We start from the raw sequence: 26,741 nt of genomic DNA on the forward strand, positions 1-26,741 counted from the left end.
CCTTCTTCAGGCAAGATGTAATCTTTTAGTTAGCCAATAAAAGGTGTCATTTTGCTTGGCTTTTCTCTATATTCACAATGGCTAACACGGTACAACACCCTAGTACTGCAGCAATAAGAAAGAAGTTACTTCTAAGGAGCAAGTCTTCTCCATTATATTCAGTTAAGGGCGTGTGTGTGTGTGTGTGTACTCCTCCTAAACCAACAGCTTAAATGATAAGCTAATGACAAATGACAACAGCAGGTGCCCAGCCTATCATTGTGCCACATCAGATGTACACCACACTTCTCTGATGGCTTTGGATATAAATTTTGAAATTGCCCGTTTTCTGCCATAGAATTTTTTCTACCAAACAAGGTTAAAGAAATCCATTTCAAAATTATAAATAAAAATAGTACCCAACTAACAAATTAATTCATAAGTATGACATTAATATATCACCAGAATCTAGTTTATGTACAAATGAAGACAAATCCCCTCTCACATTTCTTTTACTTCTGCTCCTATTCCAAAAATGTTTTATAAAGATTTATTTCTGTTACTGTCTTGAATGACAAACCAATATCTCACTGTTTAATTCTTGTGCTTCTTCTGTATACAATTTTGAAGACTAAATTTTAGAAAATGGAGTAACTGTGGTTTCCTTGCTTCATAAATTTCATATTCATAAGTGTAAAGTTCAGAACGTTAGACCCTCTGTTACATCTTTCTGTATGGACATTAATGTGCTAGAAATAGCTTTTAAAAACGGAAAATACACTAAAATAATTAAAACGTGTAAGATTCTGATCTGCTTCATTAACAATTTGTAATGCTATTATCTGCATCTCGCTTTCTTGTAATAACTTGGCTGTTGCTACTCTTGTATGTAATTTAGCCTTCATCATTATATCTTTGTTAACTTTATTATGGAAAAACTATTATATTGATGTAATTTGATATCAACATAACAAAAAATACTGATGGCTTTGGAGGGCACACTTTACACCGGTCGAGTGTCAGTCGTGCTCTCCTAATTCTATTCCTAATTCGACACCTCGATTATATTGTTTTGCTTAATTATTAGCATGCCGTTCACTCTTTTAACATGAAAAATGCGAACAAATGTTAAAAGATACACACCACCAAATGCTAATAGGGTGTTACGAAATAAATGAAATGCATCCATTAACCCAAATACGGAAAATGCTGCGACTTTCACATTTAAACCACGAGATTACAAATGTCATATTGCAACTAAAAAGGAAATTCCTTATTGCCTTTTTCGTCAATACTATGTACTTACAAAAAGCTTATACGTATCCATTATAAAGTTTACAGACATACGTCGCATTTCATTTCGCTCCCTCTTCATTCGAATGGAGTTAAAATTTTCAGGCGACAAATATTCTTCCAAGACGTTATAAAATTCAAAAGTTGTCATCTTTTCCAGTAAGAAGTCCACTTACAGACGGAGATAAACTTCAATACAAAAATGACTCGCAAATACAATTCAAACCTGACGAGTGACGTGTATCGTAAAACATTAGACATGCGCAGGACAAATCGGGTAGCGTCGTGAAATGAATTTTAATTAAGCAGAGAGCGCGTGCGCGAGACAAATCGGATGGGGACTCGTGTCGCGAAGTAGAAAAACGCAGATCGGGCAGGGTCGTAATAGTAATGTTCTGCGCGTGCGTACGCAGCTGTGGTAGTTGTCTTTGCGCGCATCGGGTAGGCACGCAGATCGGGAAGCGACAGGCTATCCAGTCTCATCAGTTGACACGTTCTATTCAGATGATTTGTACTTTTTGCATGGTTTCCTAGTTAAGGTAGCTGTGAATGGATCGTTTTCTTTTCTGTTAGGCATAGCCTGACAGTCAGGGCTGTAACCGTGTGACTGTTCCTTCCTGCTGTCTCCCCTGATGTGAGTTGTGAAATCCTGTTTGTAAGGTTTTGAGGTACAGGTAAGGTACGTGTACAATTTATTTCTCCCAATAATATTACTAATTCATGTAAAACTTTCAAAGTGTTTATCCTTTACCTCCTAATTCAGAATTAGTGTTTTCTATTCTAATGTTAAGTGTCTCGTTATAGCTTCGTTTCTTAATAATGCTGTATAGAACACCGATTGATTTAGGTCTAATACCCGTCACATGCATAATGTGGAATTTACTATACTATTTATCTATACTGGAGATGTTTCCTTGTAGGCTGGTTTCTTGCGAGTTATGGACGTAGAGGTATTGCCAAGATGCTCGATTCTTAGGGAAAAAAGGCAAGAAATGTAATGCACTTATTATATTTATATTTTATTGAAATGCCCTTTCGGCTGTTCTTTAAACTGAGTATGCAACAAAACACATGCTTAAGAGCTGAATCAGTGCAGCTTGTTTTTCAAAGAATAATTGTACTATAACCACTCAAAAGTAAGTTACATACCTTTTTTATTATTCAGAATATACAGTATATTGCTGTTATATGTATTCTATTTATACTTAACTAGGTTGTGACAGAAGTAGACTTTACTATTTTGTGTTTGCTGAAGCAAGTATTTTGTCACAGTGTTATTTCTTTCTGTTTTATTCACTAACAACCCTAACTGCAGTTTTTTTTTTTTCTTCATTCAGGTAATCAAAACAGGCTATGGGGCGATCTTCAAAGGATAAGAGGGACATTTACTACAGACTGGCCAAGGAGGAGGGCTGGCGTGCCCGCAGTGCTTTCAAATTGTTGCAGTTAGATGAGGAGTTCTGCCTGTTCAAGGGTACTTGTGCACTTTTTTGATTCAATTTGGACAGCAGTTATAGTATATGAGATTCCTCATAGACAACTTTTTATAAAGACGTCCATAAGACCAAGGTACTTGAAGGCAGATGGCAGTATACCCTTACGTTAAAAGTGAAAATCATGTCAGCCCATACAAGTACAGACCTGTATTATAACTTTCATCTCATATAAAATAATGAAAGCAATTATAAAATTAAAACACAAAGGCTGCATAAGCCAGAATGACTGGGCTGTGGTAGGCAGTTTAGCCTAGACATTGGGATACACCTTGCTCTTCTGAAGGACGTCCAGGGATCTTTTATGACCATAGACAGTCATGACCTCAATTTTACATCTCATCCAAAAAATGGCGCCATTTTTACAGCACAGTGTCCTCACTGCATTGGGGCATAGGGATCCACATTTAGACCACAGGGTAAGAGTCTTCTGCTGGCCTTACCAACTCTTCCAGCAGCAACCCAAGCTTTTCCTAAATGTTCTCCCATCCGAGTACCGGCCAGGCCCATACACACTTCAAATGGTGCAAATGGTATGGCTACGGAGAATGGCACTTTTACTTTATATAAATATTCTAATGCTACATAAGGTGAATTAATAGATGCCCAGTAAATGTACTTGGACAGAGTTCAGGTCAGTTTGTGGCGAATAATATTTATTGTAAATTAATGTAAAAATTTTACATATAACTTGAAAAACTACTGGAGCTATAATTTTCCAATACAAAACTGAGCAATGGGAGATTCTAGAGAAATATTGACTAGATTTGTTGCAGTACTACTGGCTGTGATATATTAGGAAAGACTGAAAAAAATTGTTTTCACCCACCTTAGCCAGCAGAGATTTAGAAAGGCATTTGAAGTTTTGAAGGGTATAATTAAGGTCGATGCCAAGGATTCCTTTAAAGCAAGGTCTTCATTAAGAATATTGGGGTACTGAGTAAAGTGTTTCAAAGTACATTTTGCCTTAATTGTATAAAATACAGTACAGTAATCCCTCCTCCATCGCGGGGGTTGCGTTCCAGAGCCACCCGCGAAATAGGAAAATCCGCGAAGTAGAAACCATATGTTTATATGGTTATTTTTAGAATGTCATGCTTGGGTCACAGATTTGCGCAGAAACACAGGAGGTTGTAGAGAGACAGGAACGTTATTCAAACACTGCAAACAAACATTTGTCTCTTTTTCAAAAGTTTAAACTGTGCTCCATGACAAGACAGAGATGACAGTTCTGTCTCACAATTAAAAGAATGCAAACATATCTTCCTTTTCAAAGGAGTGCAAAGCAAGCAGTCAAAAAAAAAATCAATAGGGCTTTTTGGCTTTTAAGTATGCGAAGCACCGCCGGTACAAAGCTGTTGAAGGCGGCAGCTCACACCCCCTCTGTCAGGAGCAGGAAGAGAGAGAGAGAGAGAGCCACAGAAAAACAAAGTCAAAAATACGTGCCCTTTGAGCTTTTAAGTATGCGAAGCACCGGTGCAGCATGTCCTTCAGGAAGCAGCTGCACACAGCCCCCCTGCTCACACCCCCCTACGTCAGCGCAAGAGAGAGAGAGAGAGAAAGAAAGTAAGTTGGGTAGCTTCTCAGCCATCTGCCAATAGCGTCCCTTGTATGAAATCAACTGGGCAAACCAACTGAGGAAGCATGTACCAGAAATTAAAAGACCCATTGTCCACAGAAACCCGCGAAGCAGCGAAAAATCCGCGATATATATTTAAATATGCTTACATATAAAATCCGCGATGGAGTGAAGCCGCGAAAGGCGAAGCGCGATATAGCGAGGGATCACTGTATAACTTAATACTACGGAATCTTCAGGTCTCCGCATTATTTTGGACACATCAGGTGAAAAGAAATTACCCAACTGTGCTAGGCTAAGTAGATATTATCACCAAAATTTTTTGTACCTTCTTATATTCTTAATTCCATTGTAAACCCATTCAGTAGTTGATATCCATATTTTAACTATGGCTCAAGAACCTATATAAGTGCATCTCAATAAATTAGAATATCATTGAAAATTTAATTTATTTCAGTAATGCAATTCAAAAAGTGAAACTCATATTATATAGATTCATTACACACAGCGTTTATTTTATTTCAAGCGTTTGTTTCTTTTCTTTTTGCTGATTATGGCCTACAGGTAATGAAAACTCAAAATTCAGTCTCTCAGAAAAAAAAAAAAAGATTTCTAATACAGAAATGTTGGCCTACTGAAAAGTATGTCCATGTACGCACTCAATACTTGGTCAGGGCTCCTCTTGCATGAATTGCTGAATCAATGCGGCGTGGCATGGAGGCGATCAGCCTCTGGCACTGCTGAGGTGTTATGGAAGTCCAGGATGCTTTGATAGCGGCCTTCAGCTTGTCTGCATTGTTGTCTGGTGTCTCTCATCTTCCTCTTGACGATACCCCATAGTTTAGGTCATGCAAATTTGCTGGCCAATCAAGCAGAGTGATACCATGTACATTAAACCAGGGATTTGTAATTTTTGGCATTGTGGGTAGGTGCCAAGTCATGCTGGAAAATCAAATCAGCATCTCCATAAAGTTTGTAAACATGGGGAAGCATGAAATGATCTAAAATTTTCTGGTAGACGGCTACACTGACTTTGGACTTGATAAAACACAGTGGACCAACACCAGCGGATGACATGGCTCCCCAAATCATCACTGACTGTGAAAAATTCACACTGGACCTCAAGCAACTTGGATTCTGTGCCTCTGCACTCTTCCTCCAGACTCTGGGACCTTGATTTCCAATTGAAATGCAAAATTTACTTTCATCTGAAAAGAGGACTTTGGACCACTGAATAACAGTCCAGTTCATTTTCTCCTTAGCCCAGGTAAGATGCTTCTAATGTTGTCTCTGGTTCAGGATTGGCTTGACACAAGGAATGTGACAGTTGTAGCCCATGTCCCGGATACTTTTGCTTCACATTACTTCATAATCCTCTCAAGGCTGCGGTTATCCCTGTTGCTTGTGCACATTTTTTTCCTTCCACTCAACTCTCCATTATTATTCTTGGATACAGCACTCTGTGAACACCCAGCTTCTTTAGCAATAACCTTTTGTGGCTTACCCTCCTTGTGGAGGGTGTCATTGACTGTCTTCTGGACAACTGTGAAGTCAGCAGTCTTCCATATAATTGAGAGGCCTACTGAGCCAGATTGAGAGACCATTTAAAGGCTCAGGACCCCTTTGCAGGTGTTTTGGGTTAATTAGCTGAGTGGAGTGTGACTCCATGAGTCTACAATATTGAACTTTTTCACATTATTCTAATTTTCTGAGATACTGAATTTTGATTTTTCATTAGCTATAAGCCATGATCAGCAAAATGAAAAGAAATAAACACTTTGTGTGTAATGAATCTATATAATTTATGAGTTTATTGAGATGCACCTGTACATTGGTACTAAGTCGATACCAAAAATACTGAAAACATAATTGTACAAGCTATTATTGCACTGTGGTACTGACTTTCAACCAGTCCTACTGATAATCATATGTGACTGCAAGTAGATGAATTACTCCAGGAGGCAAAATCACATATGATTAAAACTACATATGAAAATGACTCCCAATGGTGATGATACATTACTATAATAACACATGTTGAGATAAAACAAAAGAAGTTATTTCTGAAAATGTATTGTGTTTAAGGAAAGAGAATTTCAGTGCAGAAATTGTGGGACTTGTGCTTATCACTGTTATATAAAAAATGCTAAAACACATATACCTTGGTATTCATTATAAGCAGTTTTATTCCATGGAGTTTTTTTCTTTTTTCAGAAATAGATTTCTGTGTGCTTTGAGAGCTAAATTATTAGACCAATCATATGTGAAATGTAATTGTTTACTTTGCACTGCCACAAATTTGTAAGAGGAGATGAAATGACAGCGAGATTAATCGTTTTTACTACAGTGTTCCACACAGTCCAGTTAAAGTAATGGCGGTTTCACATTCTCCGATTGCATCAAGCACATCTACAAATGGCCATCCATCCATTTTCTAACAAGTTTATACAATTCAGGCTCATGGGGGAAACCTTGCATAAACCCACAGCTACATATATAGCACTGTGTGATATGGAACAATATTGCACACTGGCAGTGCAAGTAAAAAATCGAGGCACGTTTCAGACAAAATTGTGATTTGGCTTGTCCACACTTTTATTCAAATATGCTGCTCCATTTGTAATTACCAGAAAAAAAAATATGTAGTGCTTGGAACAGAAAGCACTGTAATTATTACAATCTACCTGTTGCACTGCAGATTCAGTTTACGTTTTAATTCTTGATTTGTTCACTGGCTTAGCACTAACAAAGTGTGATCAATAATGAAAATGACAAAACAAAGGTGTTTTAAAAGAGTCCTGAAAAAGTGAATTAATGTAAAACTGATAAGTTTGATTTCACACAGGAAACACTAACGTTTGGACAAATGAGGAAAAACATGAGTGAATGATTTGGAAAATTTAAAGCACTAGGATTTTGTGATATTTGGAAAATTGAATCAATTTGACTCGTGCTTTAAATATTTCTCTTCAATTAGTTTTTTAACCAAATAGCGATGCAAATATAAATCTTACAACAGCAAATTTTACAAACCTAACAGTGGGATTCTTTGACATAACATGTTACAATCTTGTTGTTACAAAAGTGGCTTTAAACAGTTGGTTTAAATGGAAATTTCCTGACTTATGTTGGAATTCAGTAATTCAACAGTACAGATATAATAATGTTTGAATTTTTATTTTTAGTATTGATTATAAGCAGTATTTTTCAGTTACTGAAGAAAAAAAATATCAGAATAAATTTGGAATGTACGCGTGTTAAGATGAATCAGGTTGTCCATGATGATATAATTCATTGTAAATCCTATGCTGAAATCCCCCGAAGATTAACCCCGCTTGTTGTTACACTAGGGGAACCTAGTGTACATTACAATACATACAATACATTAACATCAAGCCTTGTATTGTATTTTAATATTTATGAGTACTAATATTAGTTTAAATATTGTAAATGATAATTATGTAACTATTTAATGGATATTCCAGTATTTTACAGCTACAGTTCCTATTAGTATTTATATATTTATATTCTATTACAGAAAAGGCACAGTATTGTTTACAGTAATCCCTCCTCCATCGCGGGGGTTGCGTTCCAGAGCCACCCGCGAAATAAGAAAATCCGCGAAGTAGAAACCATATGTTTATATGGTTATTTTTATATTGTCATGCTTGGGTCACAGATTTGCGCAGAAACACAGGAGGTTGTAGAGAGACAGGAACTTTATTCAAACACTGCAAACAAACATTTGTCTCTTTTTCAAAAGTTTAAACTGTGCTCCATGACAAGACAGAGATGACAGTTCCGTCTCACAATTAAAAGAATGCAAACATATCTTCCTCTTCAAAGGAGTCCGTGTCAGGAGCAGATGTCACAGAGATAGAGAGAAAAGCAAACAAATCAATAGGGCTGTTTGGCTTTTGAGTATGCGAAGCACCGCGGCACAAAGCTGTTGAAGGCGGCAGCTCACACCCCCTCCGTCAGGAGCAGGGAGAGAGAGAGAGAGAGAGAGAGAGAGAGAGACAGAGTTTGTTTTACAGTCAAAAATCAATACGTGCCCTTTGAGCTTTTAAGTATGCGAAGCACCGTGCAGCATGTCATTTCAGGAAGCAGCTGCACAAAAGATAGCAACGTGAAGATAATCTTTCAGCATTTTTAGACAAGTGTCCATATCGTCTAGGTGTGCGAACAGCCCCCCTGCTCAATCCCCCTACGTCAGGATCAGAGAAAGTCAGCGCAAGAGAAAGTGAAAAGTAAGCTGGGTAGCTTCTCAGCCATCTGCCAATAGTGTCCCTTGTATGAAATCAACTGGGCAAACCAACTGAGGAAGCATGTACCAGAAATTAAAAGACCCATTGTCCGCAGAAACCTGCGAAGCAGCGAAAAATCCGTGATATATATTTAAATATGCTTACATATAAAATCCGCGATGGAGTGAAAGGCGAAGCGCGATATAGCGAGGGATTACTGTACTTGAAATGTACTGTACTTGAAATAGATACTTTTAATAAAAAGCTCTTGAATGGGATTTTTGTTTTTGCTTTTGCTGTAGTATTGGAGAGGTGTCGAGTACTTTGAAATTTCACTGATATTGGTATTGAATACAAAAATTCTGGTATTGTGACATCTCTCATTTGAACAAACTACAGTATATTCAAAATTCTCATCTTACATGCTTTTCTACTCAGATTGTTTTAGTCTATTTTACCTGTTGCTCACACATACATATTATCATAATATTTGCAACGTTAATTGTGGTAAGGAAGACCGAAATTTCAAGGTAAGGTTGTTATGGGACCAGAAATTAGTGAAGTGCTGCATGTAACTTGACTCCTGCAAGGAAGAATTTTACTATAGTCTATAAGTGTGACCCTATAAACCCACATAACTCAGGTCAGAGTCACTGGTGTCCAACAGTTAAAGTGAAAAATTTAAATTTGTATAAAGTGCCAGAGTCAGGTTATGTGTGTTAAGTAAGATCTAATTTCATTGCACATGTTTTATGAATTATAACAGTTTTAGCCCGGAAAATCATCATCTTCTGTATCTTTTAGATGTTGTCTTAATATGTACAAAAACTGAGGGTGCTTTAGTTATGTGCTCCTGTAGAGTAAATAACAAAGTAAAAAACCAAAGCAAAAACTAACTGTTAAAATTTGTTTTAGGAGTTCAAAGGGCTGTTGATCTGTGTGCTGCTCCTGGCAGCTGGAGTCAAGTGCTGAGCCGCAAGCTCAAGTAAGCAGCATTGAATCCTTACAAATATAATGTAATATTTTAGGCTAAAAATGTTTTTTTCAATGATGTACACATTTTGAAGTTCCTCCACTTTTATGTCATAAATTAATTCCTGTTTATTTTAGAAAGGATGATGAGAAGGGGACTGACGTGAAGATTGTGGCAGTAGACTTGCAAGCCATGGCACCCCTACCAGGTGTCACACAAATCCAGGGTGACATTACAAAGGTAAGAAGCTTTTTTGGTTTTAAAATGCCTTTAATTCCATTTCTTCTTCAGAAATGCTCTGTGCTTACAATATTTTGCTTTGGATTTAATAAGCTTTAGGAGAAAATGTTTGAAAGAACACATTTGGATTGTCTGAATATGCAACAACAATACCAATAATGTTAACTGTGACTCTGCTTAAAAACTTCCTCTAATACATCTATTTTACAGATCAGCTTGTACATAGTAAAATATGAATGCATCTACTTTAAACAGCTGTATACAGTATTGAACAGCTCTTGTTTCTGGAGGAACTTGCAGTGTAATCATATCAGTTGTGAACAGAGTATTCTTCAGAGAGGATAAGCCAACCTTTTTTTATCCTTCCCTGAATAAAGAAAATTAAGGTAGACAACAAAGCATACTATCTTTTTTTTTTTTTTTAAAAAGTAAATAAATAAAAAAAATATCAGGTTTAAAACAAAAAGTATAAGGTGTTTTTTTTTTTTTTTATATCTTTTGGGATATTGGCTTATTCTGTTGATTTTTAATACCAAAAATAGAATGTGAAATTTTAGCTGGTCTAGCTGAACCTGGCAACTATCAGTTATCTTATCCCCTATATTCAGTAACTTAATGAATAGTTAGTATTTTAAAAGCAACATTTAGGTCAAAGAGTTCACTAACATAGTGGACATTTATGAGGAATCTTCTGAAGATTTTAATAACAGTTGGAAGAGCTATATTATGCCTTGACTTTCAAAAAATCTTTTGAAAAGGTATGTGTGATGAGTGAGATCTCTGGTGATGTGCAATTTTAATTAAATACAGAGTGCTCTGGCTTTGGATGGGTGTAGGTGTACGAGATAGCGTGGAGAAGTGGCTCTTGAGGTTTTTTTTTTTATTTTGTTTTTGTTTTAATTTTTATTTTTTTATATATACAAATACTGTAAATTTACACAGTATGTTACAGACTCTCATCAAATGCATGGTTTTTATTATGTGATAATAGTAATAATAATAATAAATAATAATCATAGCAGCTCACTACTCAAGGCACTAAATGTAGGGGTGACAGGAGATTCAAACCTTTCACCTCAAGGTTACTAAGCGGTAGTTTATCCACTGCGGCATCTGTGCAGTTCATTGGCAGAGCAGCGTTGCCACTGTAACAAGTGGGTAAAATGAAACAAACGCACACACGTATGCGAACGTCTTTTACTTTGTACCCACTGATAGTTGGGCTTCAGCAACATGTCAGTTGAGCAATTTGTTTTTCTTTGGTTTTATCCTTGAATTAAAGCAAACTTGTTTTGTTACACCTTTAATGAAAATGGTTATTGGATATTTGGGCTTCAGTCTTCAAACATCCTACACTTCGCTTCAACATTATACTGTAACATATGAAAACATTTTCTGTTATTACTGTAACATATGAAAGCATTTTCTGTTTTAGCCGTATGTTCAGCATTTCTTGGCTCGCATTTCCTCTGTCATTCTATATTTACAAACATCATTGTAGACACATGAAATTCAAATTTCCTCTATAATTCCTTAAAAATGCATCGCCAGATAAACACTGCAACACAGACTTGAACTGTGGGGATTGCAGCAGGGAGATGCCTTCATCTGACTGAATGGGGGTGAGACGGGGGTTGGTTAGCCTGCTGCAAACTAAGAGCTTCTTGGTATATGTCAGGAGAAATTAAGGTGGTCAGGGACAACAACAAAAACGTAAACTTCAGGGGTTCTAGTGTTAAATATACTCCTTGCACTGGTCCATCTTAGTTTATGACTGTCGATGGATCCGAGTTCAAATCACAGTATCTCATGAGAAGATTGTCATCAAACTGCTTACAGATAACAGGTGTTTAGGATGTGCTATGAAAATGTAGACAGAATTGGCTTCAACAAAACTGAAAGGACTATAGGTTAAGAATCTTTTTGTTTTAAATTGGAGAGAAAAGTCAAGCAAAATGGCACCTTTTATTGGCTAACTAAAAAGATTACAATATGCAAGCTTTCAAGGCAACTCAGACCCCTTCTTCAGTCAAGATGTAATACAGAAACTGGAGTGCCCTGTGTTTATATGCACACTTGGAGAAGAAACAGCATTGGTAAATCTTTAAGTGAGAAATCTTAAATGTAAAAAATTAACACTAAAAGTCAGTCACCAAAGGGGTCAGTGTTGAAGCTGTTGCTCTTTATGATTTATATACATGATTTACAAAAAGTAGCAAACCTATTTTATTAAATTTGCTGATGACACTAAATTACATGACTTCAGCCAACATTGTCATATTTGCTTTAATATCTGAAACATTTATTTTACTATACTGAATGTCCATGGCCAGGATAAAACTTATTTAAATGTACTAGTACATTAAACTAGATCATAATTTAGTATCCAGACTTCTCTTAAACTGCCTATTCTCTCATTGCAGTAATTTGGTCACTCTATTAAAATATATATTTCTATTTCTTGCCACTAGGGGCTTCATGCCATCTAGTACTTTGACAGTTTAGAGGCCTTCTGGGACACCTCCATTTTACCTTTCTGAGATTAAAATTAGTAACTTGGTCCCTGACATTTTAACCTGGAACTCCTTTCCTCCACATAGCAATCAGGAGGTCTTAGAGCCTCTTGCCAGCTCTCCATTCATTTTCTAGCTCACCTTGTATAGAGGATCAGCCATCATTGACATTTTCTGGATTATCTTCCCTCTACTCTCTTTGGGGAACATACTATTTTTCTTAACCAGACTGTAACTTTTCTATACTGGTGATTCAGGTACCTTGTCTTACAAGTTTTCACCCCAAATTATGACAAAATGACATTCCAAGTTGTGTTTTTTGTCAGTATCTCTCCCTATCTCTCTCTCTCTCTCTCTCTCCCCCAAAATTCTCAGTGTGACACTTTTTCCTATCCTGTGCTTTCTTGACACTGTTTTAAAAATCCTTTTGCCAAGTGAGCACTCGCATTGTTTTTCATGTTTCAAGCAAATATGCTCAGACGTAATGAGACTGCTTTGTGGCATTGTAATAATTGTGTATAATAGCAATATTGTTTACATTCACTAGGATCCAGAAAGTATTCACAGCGCATCACTTTTTCCACCTTTTGTTATGTTACAGCCTTATTCCAAAATGGATTCAATTCATTTTTTTCCTCAGAATTCTACACACAACTCCCCATAATGACAACGTGAAAAAAGTTTACTTGAGGTTTTTGCAAATTTATTAAAAATAAAAAAACTGAGAAATCACATGTACATAAGTATTCACAGCCTTTGCTCGGTACTTTGTCGATGCACCTTTGGCAGCAATTACAGCCTCAAGTCTTGTTGAATATGATGCCACAAGCTTGGCACACCTATCCTTGGCCAGTTTCGCCCATTCCTCTTTGCAGCACCTCTCAAGCTCCATCAGGTTGGATGGGAAGCGTCGGTGCGCAGCCATTTTAAGATCTCTCCAGAGATGTTCAATTGGATTCAAGTCTGGGCTCCGGCTGGGCCACTCAAGGACATTCACAGAGTTGTCCTGAAGCCACTCCTTTGATATCTTGGCTGTGTGCTTAGGGTCGTTGTCCTGCTGAAAGATGAACCGTCGCCCCAGTCTGAGGTCAAGAGCGCTCTGGAGCAGGTTTTCATCCAGGATGTCTCTGTACATTGCTGCAGTCATCTTTCCCTTTATCCTGACTAGTCTCCCAGTTCCTGCCGCTGAAAAACATCCCCACAGCATGATGCTGCCACCACCATGCTTCACTGTAGGGATTGTGCCAGGTTTCCTCCAAACGTGACGCCTGGCATTCACACTAAAGAGTTCAATCTTTGTCTCATCAGACCAGAGAATTTTCTTTCTCATGGTCTGAGAGTCCTTCAGGTGCTTTTTGGCAAACTCCAGGTGGGCTGCCATGTGCCTTTTACTAAGGAGTGGCTTCCGTCTGGCCACTCTACCATAGGCCTGATTGGTGGATTGCTGCAGAGATGGTTGTCCTTCTGAAAGGTTCTCCTCTCTCCACTGAGGACCTCTGGAGCTCTGACAGAGTGACCATCGGATTCTTGGTCACCTCCCTGACTAAGGCCCTTCTCCCCCAATCGTTCAGTTTAGATGGCCGGCCAGCTCTAGGAAGAGTCCTGGTGGTTTTGAACTTCTTCCACTTACGGATGATGGAGGCCACTGTGCTCATTGGGACCTTCAAAGCAGCAGAAATGTTTCTGTAACCTTCCCCAGATATGTGCCTCGAGACAATCCTGTCTCGCAGGTCTACAGACAATTCCTTTGACTTCATGCTTGGTTTGTGCTCTGACATGAACTGTCAACTGTGGGACTTTATATAGACAGGTGTGTGCCTTTCCAAATCATGTTGAGTCAACTGAATTTACCACAGGTGGACTCCAATTAAGCTGCAGAAACATCTCAAGGATGACCAGGGGAAACAGGATGTACCTGAGCTCAATTTCGAGCTTCATGGCAAAGGCTGTGAATACTTATGTACATGTGCTTTCTCAATTTTTTTATTTTTAATAAATTTGCAAAAACCTCTCAAGTAAACTTTTTTCACGTTGTCATTATGGGGTGTTGTGTGTAGAATTCTGAGGAAAAAATGAATTTAATCCATTTTGGAGTAAGGCTGTAACATAACAAAATGTGGAAAAAGTGATGCGCTGTGAATACTTTCCGGATGCACTCTATGTGTTGGAAATATGGCAGACGTGTTTTCTTTTATTGAAGCTTGAAGAGCATATTTGGTAAGTTTTAGGCTTTTGTTTTCTGGTGGTGCTTCATGCCTCATTGCCTCCATTGTAAAGCACTAGTACAGGCAAGGTATTTTTTTATTTATAGAAAATTCTGGACTAAACACAGTTTTATGTAGAAAATGCATATATGCCATTTTTGTAAAGAAATAACTTAAGCTTGAAAACTACCAAACATACCCTTTAAGTAAAACACAAGTACTGCTGCATAAGTTACTAAAAAATTGAATACCTATAAGCACTGAAGAATTTGAAAGGCAAGAGCTCTAGTCACTCTTGTCTGAGATTGCTTCCTTGTCTATAAGATTTTACCTGAATGTTTTGTTGCAGTGAGTTGCCATTTACAATTTGTGAAATTCACCCAGTCATTCATAACATCTAATGCTTGTTTTTTTTTTTTTTACAGAGGCAGTGTTTGATCTTAGCACACACTATTAACAAGATGATTTTTGTAGTGGGTCAATTAAAAGTTTCAAAGTAATATATTGTGTAATAGGAAAATGAAAATCCACATGTGACTGGACCACAAATATTAGAATATTAGAGTTGAAGCCTCATGACAATAATTTTGATTCAGAAGCTTTGATTCTGCCTCAACAAAGCTCTCAAGATTGTACTGCATATAAAAATTAAACAGAACAATTTAAAGACTAAATACAAATATACAGAAAGGCGGCTTTCACAAACATACAGGGAATCTTTAAGCAGTATCAAAAGGTCTCTACAAATTCATGATATTCATGGTATAAAATTACAAAGCAGGGTGTATGACACTTGTAAAAAGATGCAGTTTAAGTAAAATCTGATGTGACCAGCACATGACATTCTCCATTTTTGCAATATAAGTACTGTATATCGTATGAAATCACCAAAATATATGCAAGATGTACTCGTACTGTTACTTGTTTTTCACATTTTTGTGGTAGTTTCCTAAAAAATAAAATGTAATCAGTCTGTCTTGCAATTAGATTTTTATCTGCAGCAGCTGCTATGTGTCAAAATTTTTTATATTAAAACTCAACCCTTGCATAGTTGAATTTATCCCAACATTCACAAACTTTCTTTCAAAGTCCTAAATATATATGCCAGATTTTGTTAACTTTGTGTGCAGTGCTTTAGCTATTGTTGGTAGTGATTTCATAAACTTGGAACTTTAAAATTTTGAAGCTAATTAGTGCAAAATCATTTTTAAAGTTTTAGGTGAATAGGATTGGTTGCTGTCTTATTAGGAAACTTTTTTTTTTTTTTCTCTCCTCTCTTCTGTATATAATTGCATATGTAGGCCTCTGCAATTTTTGCCATAGATGTGTATAATAAAATACACAATCATAGTTTTATTTGATACTTAACATACTCATTATTTTCTGTCCCTCCTTTATAAGCTGTCTACTGCTCATGAAATTATTCGGCACTTTGAGGGTCACCCTGCTGACTTAGTGGTCTGTGATGGAGCCCCTGATGGTAAGTATTTGTAGAATTCTGTCTGCCCTATGTTGTTCTGTGAAACAACTTCTTGTGTGTACTTTTGTTACTTTTTTTTCTTTTTTGTTTAAGCCTGTCTATAGAGTTTCAAAATGTACGGTCTGTTTAATGTGGAGCAACACACTTATCTATTTTAATGAAAGCATTGCAATGTAATGGCAACTTTTCATTTAGGTCACCTTGAGCTGACTGTTATAACCGTGTAAGAAATTATCTTGTTGGGTAGTTGATTTTTGTTCTATGCTAGAAAGTTTGTAAACCCTTTAGAGTTTTTTTGTATTTCTGCATAAATATGATCTAAAATGTGATCAGATTTTTATGTAGGTCTTAAAACTAGATGAAGAAAGCCTAATTGAACATGTCAAACTCTAGTTATTACTTATTAATAAAGCATTAAAAAGCATAGTGTTTTATTAAAGCAATTACATCCACACCAAGTTAATTAAAAAAAATAGATTTAATAAATAAGATATTACAAGCATGTTTGAAACTGTCTTATTTGAATTACAGAAATTTTATTCTGTTTTAATTACCCATAGTGACAGGACTCCATGATGTTGATGAATACATTCAAGCACAGCTGCTCTTGGCTGTAAGTATCTGTGGTTGAAATAACTTTTTTCTTATTCTGACATTATTATTATAATTGTTTATTCTAATAATTTATTCAACTTTTGTCTCAATTACTACTGTTTCTTGGAAGGAGTGTTTTAGGATGTTTCTTGTTATATTTATCCATTTACTGTATGATTTGTATTTTTATTTAGTTTGTTTTAAAAAAAAAAAATCAATCGTATATAAAAAAAAAAAAAAAAAAAAAAAAAAAAAAAAAAAAGCACTTTGTCATGATACTGTGGCTTGAGGTACCTGATGATGAAAGATATTTTTTCTTCTTAAGCATTGAGTTTCTCCATGTTGGTGGTTTTTTTTTTTTTTTTTTTTTTTTTTTTGGAGAAATTGTATATTTTACTTTTTTTCTTTTGAGCTCTCAGTTTGCTACAAAAATGCAGAGTTCTTATTGGTTTTACTAACAAAATCAGTCTGCTAAGGCTGCTCTACACAGAGCGTGGTTACATGGGTTAGGATGCCAATGGCATCATACACAGGGTATACTTTTACAAAAAGTGCATCACAGTAATGGTGTTATTTGCGGTACATACCGATGACATAATTGACAAGCAAGGTAGTAAATGCTGATATTTAAATAATATAAACGAAACATCAATGTGTGTATGTGTATGGAGCAGTGTGTTCCGCTCATGCTAAACCACAGCCACTAGATGGCGCCTTCATGCACTTTTACATTTTTTTTGCTTGCATGCACCTCAGTTCTCAGTTCAAAAGATGTGTGTGTGTAGAGCTGTCTGCTCTGCTCACGCTCAGCCACAGCCACAGGAGTTGATGTGAATTCCATGGAACATGTAGAAGCTTATACAAGTGTGACTTGCATTTGGTGAAATAGCGCATGCATACACTTTTAATTTTTTGGGCACGTGCAAGCACCTCACTTTTTTTCATTCAACCCAAGCAGAGAAACAGCTTTGTGGTACATGCACATTGTATGTTCACACAATAAACTACCATATGTTTGCCTGATACAGGTTACAGCCTATCCCACTCAATTTGTGCCACAGCTGCACTCGACTACTCATATGTCTCAGAGAAGATAGATCTGTCCAGGCCCACTTAGCTGATGCCTCTGCAAGTTCACCAATATAGCAAAACTGCTAGGGAGTCTTTGGGTTGTTTTTGTCCCGAAGACCACACGCAGCTAGTATTTAAATAAAAGAAAAATAGTCAAAAGTAAAGTGTTCATGTCAACAGAATGACAATAGAGTTTTGCAGCTTTCTATGGCTGGTGGAGCTGATGCATCATTACAGTGATCCAAAACCAAGTGCCAATGCAGCCAAGTATTTCTTGAGTGGAGATAGTGGATAGTTTTATTCTTCCCAATTTAGTCGATCTATTTAAATTCAAATTGCTGCAATGTAAGAGGCTGTAAAAGTAGCTGCAAACACTTAACAAAGCATTTGAGAAGAACAATTCAAAATCTGTTTTATTTACTTAGTTCTTCTTGTGCTTATGAACATTAATACGTTAAAGGACAGCTCACAATAAATATAATTATTTTCAAATGGCTGTCACTGAATATTTCGCATGAGGAGGATCTTGTTTTACTGTTCAAAAATGATTCCTCCATACTATTCTAATTCAAGTTTAATACAGTAACTTGTATACTGTGCATATATTTGTGAATAATTACTTAACATAAAATATTATTGTTATTACATTTTTTCTAATCTAAAGTGTTATAGCAACAGAATGACAACAGAGTTTTGCAGCTTTCTATGACAGCAACAGTGACATTTTTCTTTATAATTCTTATTACCTACTAGGGACAAAACTGGAAAATATGATCAGAAAAAAAAGCATTTAAATAGAGAAACAAGTAGAGATGCCAGTTCCATTTTTTAATTTCAACTGCATGCAGATACAGCAGATTCAATAAAGGCAAATTATTGAGAGATTGTATTATTTGGTGTTAAATAAATGCTCCAGGCTGACTAGATCTTTTTCATTAGAAAAAGATAAAGCAGGAGCCATAGTCTTGTATAAATTAAAGCTTTAAGCAGCACATTGGTGCAGTTATTACCATTGCTGTGTCACAACTTCAGGAGACTGACTTCAGTTGCCATCTACACATAACATTTGCACATTTTTGTCCCTACAAGCTGAGTTTTCTCTAGATTCAGTTCTCTACATCTTAAAACATACAATTATTAACAAGGTTGTAAGAGACTAATCAAGGGTATTGTAACTATGGGAGACCTTTAACTGTTGTTCTAACTGATAAAGGATATGTCACTATTTTATTGCATTTCAAGGTTTGTTTGCATTATTTTTATGTTTATTTTTCTGTTGTATGCATTATGCAAGGACAACCCCTTTCTTTTAAATAAATATATATTAATAAAATTGTCACTTAAAGTACAGCTGGGTTTTACAAACCAATACAGTGGATCTGTGAATTTGTATATGTGTAACAATGCTCTGCTCTACGATTTTTAAAGTCTTGCACCCAATGCTGTTGAAGTAGGTTTCTACTCTTCAAAGGGGGAAAAATGTAACAGAAAAGGCAAGTTCTTAAAATGGATAAATAGATGAAGATAGAGTAAGTTTGCATTCTTTATTTCCCTCAGGCACTAAATATCACTACACATGTCCTGAAGACAGGTGGCACCTTTGTGGCCAAGGTAAGATGAGACGTATAATCTAATTGATTGCAAATGTCGTGTATTTATTCCTTATAACCTTCTTGTTCATTGTACTGTAGATTAAACTTGAGTATTTCAAAATCACTGTTTTTTGGAGTTTCGGAGATCTTTTAAACGTGTATTATTCTGATGAAGGTCAGATAGTTACAGTAATCCCTCACCTATCGCAGGGGTTACGTTCCAGAGCCCCCCGCGATAGGTGAAAATCCGCGAAGTAGCGACCTATATTTATTTTATTATTTATACATATTTTAAGGCTTTATAAACCCTTCCCACACTCTTATAAACCTTTCTCACTCTCTTGTTAACCTTTCCCACGCTCTTATAAACACTTCCTATGCTCTTAAACACTTTCTACATTCTTAAACACCTCAGACCAACACTGCACGCAGCGATCAGACGTCAATGTGTCTGCACTCGCTTTGTGAAGGGGGGCAGCTGAACTCACGCTGAGCAGAAATGGACTTTGTGCTGCTTCTGCCAAAATGCCTGCTTGTCGCTCTGTGCGAGGAGTGTGTGTGTGGGTGTGTGAGAGCTAAACGCACCTTCGCTCAAACCCCCCTTCCCCGGAAGCGCAGTACGCTCCTGCCACTTCGCATTGTCAAGGGGGTGGGGAGCTGAATGAACGCTAAGGAGAAGTGGACTTTGTGCTGGCTTTGTGCTGCTTGTCGCTCTGCGTGTCAATAATTTAAAAGCCTGTTCATCACCAATTTTCCTGTCTCACTGTCTTGTCTTGCGTGAAGTTAAAATGTTTTATAATAGTGAGATGTTACTCATATCCTTAGCCCGACATCCACATATCATATGTGTTAACAAAGTGTGTTTTATAAGTTTACATGTGTTTAAAGCATGTGGGATGGGTATTTTAAGGCTTAAACTATAAAAATGTTTATTTATATGGTCTTTCTATATCGCGGATTTTCTCCTGTTGCTGATGGTTCTGGAACATAACTTCCGCGATAGGCGGGCAGTCACTTGTATTTAAAAACCCGCGAAGTCGTGAATCCGCGAAAAGTGAACCGCGAAGTAGCGAGGGATTACTGTATATCATTTAGAGGTTTTATAGACAAAATGAACCCTGCATTTTATTAACATTATTTTTAAGATCCTTTATTTTAAAATAACACACATCAGTCAGACATGTTTTAATGTTTTAAAATGCTAAAAAGGTTTTGTCTAAATGCAGAATTTTACTTTTTGCTTTTTCCTGGTAAGATTTTTCGAGGCAAAGATATTACTCTACTTTACTCACAACTGAAAATCTTCTTCCCTTCTGTGACATGCGCCAAACCCCGCAGCAGCCGGAACTCCAGCATTGGTTAGTGGAATTTTTCTCATAAACCCATGTCTTGTACATTACTGATATTTATTAATTGCTACCTCAAAAACTGGAGTTGTAATCATAAACATAAATAATAAGATACTAAATGTTCAGTTCCCGTACATCAAGAAAAATATGTAAAATCTAAAATTACGACAAGAAAACCTTCAACTGTCAGCAATCTAATATTTTGTTTGCTCAAGCACCATGCTTGTTTTAATTTTTTTTTTTTCAATTTATGTTGTGCAAAAGTCAGTATGACTACTGTAGTGTTTTCTGTTTTTAAACAATAGTAGTTCATTTTGATTAAGTACACATCTTGCCAAAATATACCTTTAATGACAGGTAACAATATAAAACAGATGACAAAAAGGTGTTTAATATGGCATAGTCAGCAGGATTTTAATATCTTAGGTGACATCCCAGTGGCAGTGACCCTAGTGGAGACTCCAGCATATGCATAGTTATTTATGACAACCTACAGTAAATAATGCTGAAAAGAATGCCTTTATATTTGGTTATCGTAACATGTTAGTTGAATTGATAAATGCACTAAAAATAAGAAATAGAAGAATGAAACCTAATTAGTGCATTGCAGTAATATGTAATTTATCCACCAAAAATGGGTATGGTTATGGGAGCTCTATGTTTTTGGAACTTGTGGGCTAACACTTTTCTCGCAAGAATTCCATTGAGCCAGGTAAGTAGTTGTGGACCCACTGGAATTTTAAAAGTGAACATTGTTTTGCTTTTTTCATTTCATTATCAGGTTGCAAGAAAATTAATACTCTGCACTAATGGACCATTTTTAGGGGTCATTAAATTAACCTTTATTTTTACCCTTAAGATAGTTTTTAAATACATACACACATGCATTACCTAGTGGCATACACGTGAGGAGCTCCACTTTAGAATAAACAATTCACTGAAGTTGACCTGCTAAAGACTGATATTTATATTATTCTGATACATCCATAAAATGTGAGCTGTTTTGTTTGTAGTACAAAGAATTCACTTTTGCCTCTGCTTGTAATATGAATTTGAAATGGTGGAAATGTTGAAAACATGCAAGATTGATGACCAGAATATAACTAAATAGTTGTATGTTTGTTGCTATACATTCTGCAGTTTTAAAGAATGTATATCTAGAAAAAAAATAGAATTTTAGTATCTAACAGGACATTTTTATTAATAGTCAATTGAAATATTATTTGATTATTTTATTTGTATGTATTTCACGCAGAGGCATTTGTTGTTTGCCAAGGATATTCCCCTCCTGAAGGATATGTTCCCAACATGTCTAATCCTCTACTGGACCACAGTTATGGTATGTAAACATTACAGTATATAGTTTAAAAAAAACAAAAAAACAAAAGCAGGGCAGAAGAAATAAGAACAGATAGCCCTTAATTAGAATCGTAGCTGAGTTTCTCACTTTGAAGACCTTGTGCACTCACTCCACCCAATTTTATACTCTTGAGTTTTTTTTTCTCTGTATATTAAGGTAAGGTGTTATATAATTTATATTTTTTTTCACAGATAAAAACACAAGTGATTTTATGTCTTTTCAAACTTTAAAACCAGCCATAGTCCTGCATTTGTTATGTTGGGTTAGCCTTGATGAGTTAAAATTTCAAGATGCTTATAAGCGCATAACCAGTGTAATGGTTTAAAAACTGCCTTGGGAGTTCATTCATGTTCCATTTCTAAAATATTGCATTTAATTTATAGATCTAAATCCATTTATAGTGACAAATGTACAAAAATGGAGGATATCAGGAAGGGATAAAAACTTTTTGGCAGCACTTTATTTTGGGACATCAGCTGTTTATCCCAAATAATACCATTTTTCTCAAAAAAGCTTTATTTAATGTGTGCATCCGGACTATGCTGATACTTGGATATGCTGTATATTTGACAATAATACTAAAAAGAAACTGAACAGCTGTTTTGCTATATGCAGCTTTAAGGCTCACATTTTAAATTCTTTGTTTTCAAAATGTTAACTGTGAAAGTAAAGGTTTTTACTTGATTACAATGCATGCAGAAACATGGCTATCTGTAAGGTATTCTGAATATGGCATGTTTCAAAAATGTTTTCCAATATTGAGACTTAGGCCTATTTTCAACTTTAGGAGATGGAGTGGTGCAATTTGATCCATTTGTTTTCTTGCATTGCATTTTAAGAGTGAACTGCGTGACCGGCCAACTTAAGATTTTTCAGCTTTTATTCTTGAGGAAAAAGGCCTAAAATGGTTAGTTTAATCCTCAGGGTAATTTTATTGATTTTATTTAGTACTAGTATTATAGTATTATCCAAATACTTTATTTTTGTATTTTCTGCTTACCTAGATGTAGACTTTAATCAGCTAGAGGGTCCAAACCGAGTGATTGTTCCCTTCCTGGCTTGTGGAGACCTTAGTGCCTATGACTCGGACATGACATATCCACTTCAGGTATTTTGAAGCTCTTTAATACTTTAGAAAATAGTTCTTACATGTGATCAATATTGGACTTTTGTCAGGTGTGCCTTTATGCACAAAGGCTTACAGAGTACAGAAAGGTACTGTTTACCACAGACTTGTAAGTGCTTACATAGAGGGCACAACAACAAAATACTGTAGCTTTGACATACTTCTGAGCTGAAGACTGGTCTTGTTTTATTTTTCTTCAACACAGCTTAAGCCTTGCCACATTTCGAATTGGCTCAAACATTTCACCTACAAAAACACTGTTTTTGTGCACTCTTTTCTACTGTCTCATTGATTTGTACTTCAGGCTAATGGGAACAGTAAGCAAGGATCCAATACTTCTTTAAAGCAATATTTTCCATATTCAGTGTCTGAAATGGATAAAAAAAAAGCTGGAGCCAGGGCCATTTTTAATTTTGGAGCTCCAGCAAAAATCTTTGTTCTTGGCCAATCCAAGCCCAGATTCTAAAACCCTGTTAATAGGTTTTTGTGCATTCCTCTGTTTTTTGTGTGCTTCTAAAATGTTTTATATACTACAAACTGTTCAGTGTATAGGAAAAATATTCAACATATAAAGAATTAATTTTAGGTTTTGCAGTACAAACTTTGATTGTGATCACTAGATGTTTCAAACATGGTTCTTTTCTTTTTTCTGTAATATATTCAGTTATGTATAACTGTAGGATCAACCAAAAAAAAATAGAATTAAATGAATAAAATAGCAAAGATCATTAACAGGTAATTGAATATTTATAAAATAATTAATATTGGCTTTTTCTGCAGTTGCAACGGACAAAAAATAAGTTACCAGAATACACACCAATTCATATGGCGCAGCAGCCCTGCAACCTCTCACTCACTGTGGTTATGTTTAACATTACCTTTTAACTTTCCATACAGAACAAACAGATCTATAGTAGCTAAAAAGTAAGATTCAGGTCGTTACAAGAGAAGGATATATTCTAATGTAACTTAAATATTCTGGGTATTTACATTTACATTTTACACATTTAAACGTATATGCACTTTTTCGTATTCCTTCTTATTCGTATTTTTACTTTTTGCCTTCAGTATTTCTGCAAAGAATTAAGTGGTTATGACTTGTGAACAGTTGCTTAAAAGTGTCACAGCGCTTCTCTGCCCACATAAACTGATATAAAAAGAAAACATGGAATGGGGTGTTATGACTAGGGAATCCATTCCCGGATGGGTTTATCCATTCCCGGGAATTCAGGAATCCCGCATTTCATTCCCGGGAATCCTGGGCTCCCGGAGATGACACAGTGCACGGGCATCTCACATGTGAACGGTTTTAGAATGACCAACACTTATTTTTGATAAAACTACTGCAATATGTTGACACAAATAAAAGACTAACCTTATCTACAAGCAGTTCATGCTGTCATATACAGTAAGTACATGTATCTTTAGTTGCGGTAATAAGAGCGTAGAAAGCACAACGTCCTCACAGGTGGCACAGTGGTAGTGCTGCTGCTTTGCAGTAAGGAGACTGTGGAAGATTATGGGTTCCTCCCTGTGTGGATAGCGCTTTGAGTACTGAGAAAAGCGCTATATAAATGTAAAGAATTATTATTATTATTATTATTAGTATTATTAACGTGTCCAGCGTGTGGTCGTCCAGGCAAGAACGCACCTTCGTGCAGAAGTACGCCAGCCGCTGAGAAAGCACGGTCTGCCCCCACTGAAGTAAGCGGCACAATCATCTGATACTGATACACTTGTTCTAAACAATGGCCGCGCTTGCCGTTGCTCTGAAACGCTGCCATTTCAGCTTTTACTGATGCATCCAGTTTCTTGTCATCATTCTGTGATGGCAAGTTTCTTGGCACAGATAATGCGGATGCAACAGACTGACGCATTGCAATTTCAAGTTGCTGTTCAAAGCTGTTGTTTGATGAAGTGCAAGCTGTAGCAATGGCGCCACCTTAATTATTTTCAACTATATCTCTGTTATTTCTTGATCGGTTTTTACACTTTTACACGCTATATATGCGAGCTTGGCAGTTCCCGTTTTCCCGGGAATTACAGCAGTTTCCTCCCTGGGAATGCGGGGATGAAAAATGTCCGGGAATCCAGGAGCCCGGGAATGGATTCCCTAGTTATGACGATCTGATGTGGAATTTAGTACTGCGTGGTTGTTTCTAATCTATTTTTCCTTTAGTTCATGTTACGTGCCAAAAGGCTGCCGTGCCAGTAAAGTACACAGCCGTTTCCTCAGCTTTTTGCTTCCATTTTCTGCATTCTGATTTTACAGGTGTAGTACGGGTTATTTTAAATTTAGTGGGGTACTCTTTCTTTAAAACCTTACAGTAAAATTGATTTAAAGGATGTGAAATGCCGCTTTTCAGAAAGTTTTCACTTTTATCTTAAAACAGTTTGTTAAAGATAATGTGCTGTCTTGGCAATACATTCTGTAACATGGTGCCTGGTGTTGTCACCATGAAAAAAGTGTAGAAAGTACCACTTTAGGCAACAGTGATGTTTACAGGAGATTGCACTGCTTGTCTTTTACTGGCTTGTGAATGTGTTACAATGTCAGAGGCATCTGATCACGAACAGTACAAGTTACATTAATGTAACATTTGGAAACTATTGTTAATCTTTACAGAAGACTGATCTTTCTACCCTTTTTTTCGGGGGGGAGGGTGGGATGTTAATGACTTTTGAATGTGTGACAGTCTATATATAGATTGTACCACAAAGATCAAATCATCCCAAGAAAAATGTTCAAATTAGTCATATCACATAATCCAAATGCCAGGTATCCAGTCAACGTCCCAAGCATATATATGTTTGCTGAAATATTGTTAAGTAAACTTATTGTGAGAAATCCTCTCTGCATGACAAACAAGGCTTAGAATTTGAATTGAAGACCTGCCTAAAATCTCATTAACATGCTGTTAAAATTTTATTTTGTCTGAACTATATACAGAAAAGCTTTTTGGGGATTTTGTACTGGTAAAGTACAATATAATACATTTTTTTATTATTGTTGTTGTTATTATTATTTTTTGTTATTATTAATAATATTGCTGAAAGTACCCCAGACATGTTACCAGCTTTATATATTTTGTGGGTATGCAGTTTTCGTTGTAATTCCACCTACATTGTTTTCAGGTTTGGTTTCTCTCTTTCAGTTGGATCCCAACAAGGCTTACCAATACCTTCCTCCTACTCAGCCACCTATCAGCCCTCCTTACCAGCAGGCTTGTCACCTTCGTAAAAACAACCTTCTTTCCAAAGAGGGCCTGACATCCAGTTGTGCAGATGAACCCAAGCCCTCCACAAAACCACCTACTAGTCTTAAGGTACCTGTGGAAGAAGTACCCAGCCACCAGAAGGAGGATGTGGAAGATGCCCATTAAGTCACTGAGCAGAAAATGCTTTTCTCTAGATTTTTAAAAGATAAATAACATGCAGCTGGTATGTTATTTTCAATTTAAAATATAGAATCCAGTTTGGAATACTTTGTTTCCTTTTTTATAATATTTAAATTTTTAACTATTACACACCTGGTTGGCTGTTACGCAAATTGAAATCTTACAGCAGTGGATTATTCTCAATATTTTAAATGTATCAGTTTTTATTTTTTTTTAAATAATAAAAAAATGTTCATCTATTTTCATGTAA

General features: G+C 36.2%; 1 protein-coding gene across 2 annotated transcripts; it reads left to right on the forward strand.

Moving 5' to 3' along the window:
• Nucleotides 1-1,695: 1,695 nt before the first annotated feature.
• Nucleotides 1,696-26,741, forward strand: ftsj1 (FtsJ RNA 2'-O-methyltransferase 1). Of its 2 annotated transcripts, none has more exons than XM_028806309.2 (11): nt 1,696-1,951; nt 2,610-2,746; nt 9,507-9,576; nt 9,702-9,804; nt 15,923-16,001; nt 16,562-16,614; nt 19,224-19,277; nt 20,514-20,616; nt 21,863-21,946; nt 22,972-23,075; nt 26,249-26,741. In XM_028806309.2, the coding sequence occupies exons 2-11, from the start codon at nt 2,626-2,628 to the stop codon at nt 26,474-26,476; spliced, it is 999 nt and encodes a 332-aa protein (XP_028662142.1). In that variant the 5' UTR covers nt 1,696-1,951; nt 2,610-2,625; the 3' UTR covers nt 26,477-26,741. The 2 variants fall into 2 exon arrangements, with proteins under 2 accessions (XP_028662142.1, XP_028662148.1); XM_028806315.2 differs by having other exon boundaries at nt 1,697-1,946.

Source organism: Erpetoichthys calabaricus, chromosome 1 (genome assembly GCF_900747795.2).
Source record: "Erpetoichthys calabaricus chromosome 1, fErpCal1.3, whole genome shotgun sequence".
NCBI classification, from domain to species: domain Eukaryota; kingdom Metazoa; phylum Chordata; class Cladistia; order Polypteriformes; family Polypteridae; genus Erpetoichthys; species Erpetoichthys calabaricus.